The sequence below is a fragment of the Chanos chanos genome, chromosome 1 (assembly GCF_902362185.1).
Source record: "Chanos chanos chromosome 1, fChaCha1.1, whole genome shotgun sequence".
Classification (NCBI taxonomy): Eukaryota; Metazoa; Chordata; class Actinopteri; order Gonorynchiformes; family Chanidae; genus Chanos; species Chanos chanos.
The window spans coordinates 13671885-13673072 of record NC_044495.1 but is presented as its reverse complement, the minus strand read 5'-3'; the positions used below and the strand labels follow the sequence as shown (position 1 = coordinate 13673072).

Here is a 1188-nt window from a genome sequence, read left to right as displayed (position 1 = left end):
GCACTTCATGCGGTAAGGTCCAATGCTTGTTTTCAATAGGTGTGCACTAATAATTACAAAAAAAAAAAAAGTATGCTGTACATATTGCAAACTACATACATATTACAAACACACAAGGACTTACAGTTGGAGTGAGGTGTGCTCTTTATTATTAGGCATATACTAAAACGTATTATTTCACATCTTGTTTTGGAAATGGAGATCTAAAGACCACAGAGGAGTTAAAGTGTTTCTTGTGATAAATAATTTATCAGTAAAATAAATAAAGGTTACAATTGCGATCATTTCATTCAATGATCATGTTCACTAACGCACAACTTTGAAGTCCTTGTAATCCAGATTTTCAATTTTCTTCTCATTTTTAAATTCAGCTTTGATGATCCGTGACTGTGGACTCCCAGTGGTTTTTAGCCATTCTTGCATCTGTCTGACTTTGGGGGTAGGACCTTGAAGCTGTCCTTGCACTGTCCCAGCTCCAGTGTTTTGAACCCAGCCAACCAAGCCAAGCTTCTTCCCCTCAGACTGAAGTCAAACAGATACAGAAATTAAGATATGGTATCCAACCTTATTTTGTACCATTGCAAGTGTCTTAGGAAGCATTTGCCATCAAAAGAAACAGAACATTAACATAAGCTTTAAACGTGATGCACAACTTGTGTGTTTATTCAGAAATAGGCTCTCTCACTCATTTTACTGTGTGTTATTGAATTACCTGGGTATATTTTCGAAAGAACACACCCTGCACCTTCCCGAATACCTCATAGTCCACTGAGAGAAGCTCCTCTTCAGACATGGCCTGCAAAAGATGAAAGAAAAACATGCTACGTTTTTGCGCGTTGACATATGAAAGCGATTACTAGAACGCATGAACAGAGACTTTATAATAATTAGCCATGCCGTGTCATGTATTTATAGTGCAATGTCTCATTTTACTTTCAAAGCGTCATATCCTAAAACACTTGGTTAGCAAATGAACAACTAGAAACTATGTTTAGCATCACGCTGAAAGCAGTCAATGTACAGTGAGCAAAGTATATGATAAAACATAGTGACTTTTACTATTTTAGGGGACAAAATGTAACGCAAATAATAATACCCACCTATGCACCAGCATAAACTAAAAAATATGCTGATCCTGTGAGCGATGATCCTGTTCCAGTCTCTCTCGCTTCATTCAAGGCGCTTTTT

At 37.2% G+C, this 1188-nt stretch overlaps 1 protein-coding gene across 2 annotated transcripts; it reads right to left on the bottom strand.

The window, feature by feature from the left end:
* Positions 1–306: 306 nt before the first annotated feature.
* acyp1 (acylphosphatase 1, erythrocyte (common) type) lies at positions 307–1188 on the bottom strand. Of its 2 annotated transcripts, XM_030788067.1 has the most exons (3): positions 1101–1188; positions 713–796; positions 307–522 (listed from the first exon to the last, which is right to left on the bottom strand). In XM_030788067.1, exons 2-3 carry the CDS (start codon positions 791–793, stop codon positions 307–309), a joined length of 297 nt encoding a protein of 98 aa, XP_030643927.1. In that variant the 5' UTR covers positions 794–796; positions 1101–1188. The 2 variants fall into 2 exon arrangements, with proteins under 2 accessions (XP_030643927.1, XP_030643918.1); XM_030788058.1 differs by lacking the exon at positions 1101–1188 and having other exon boundaries at positions 713–820.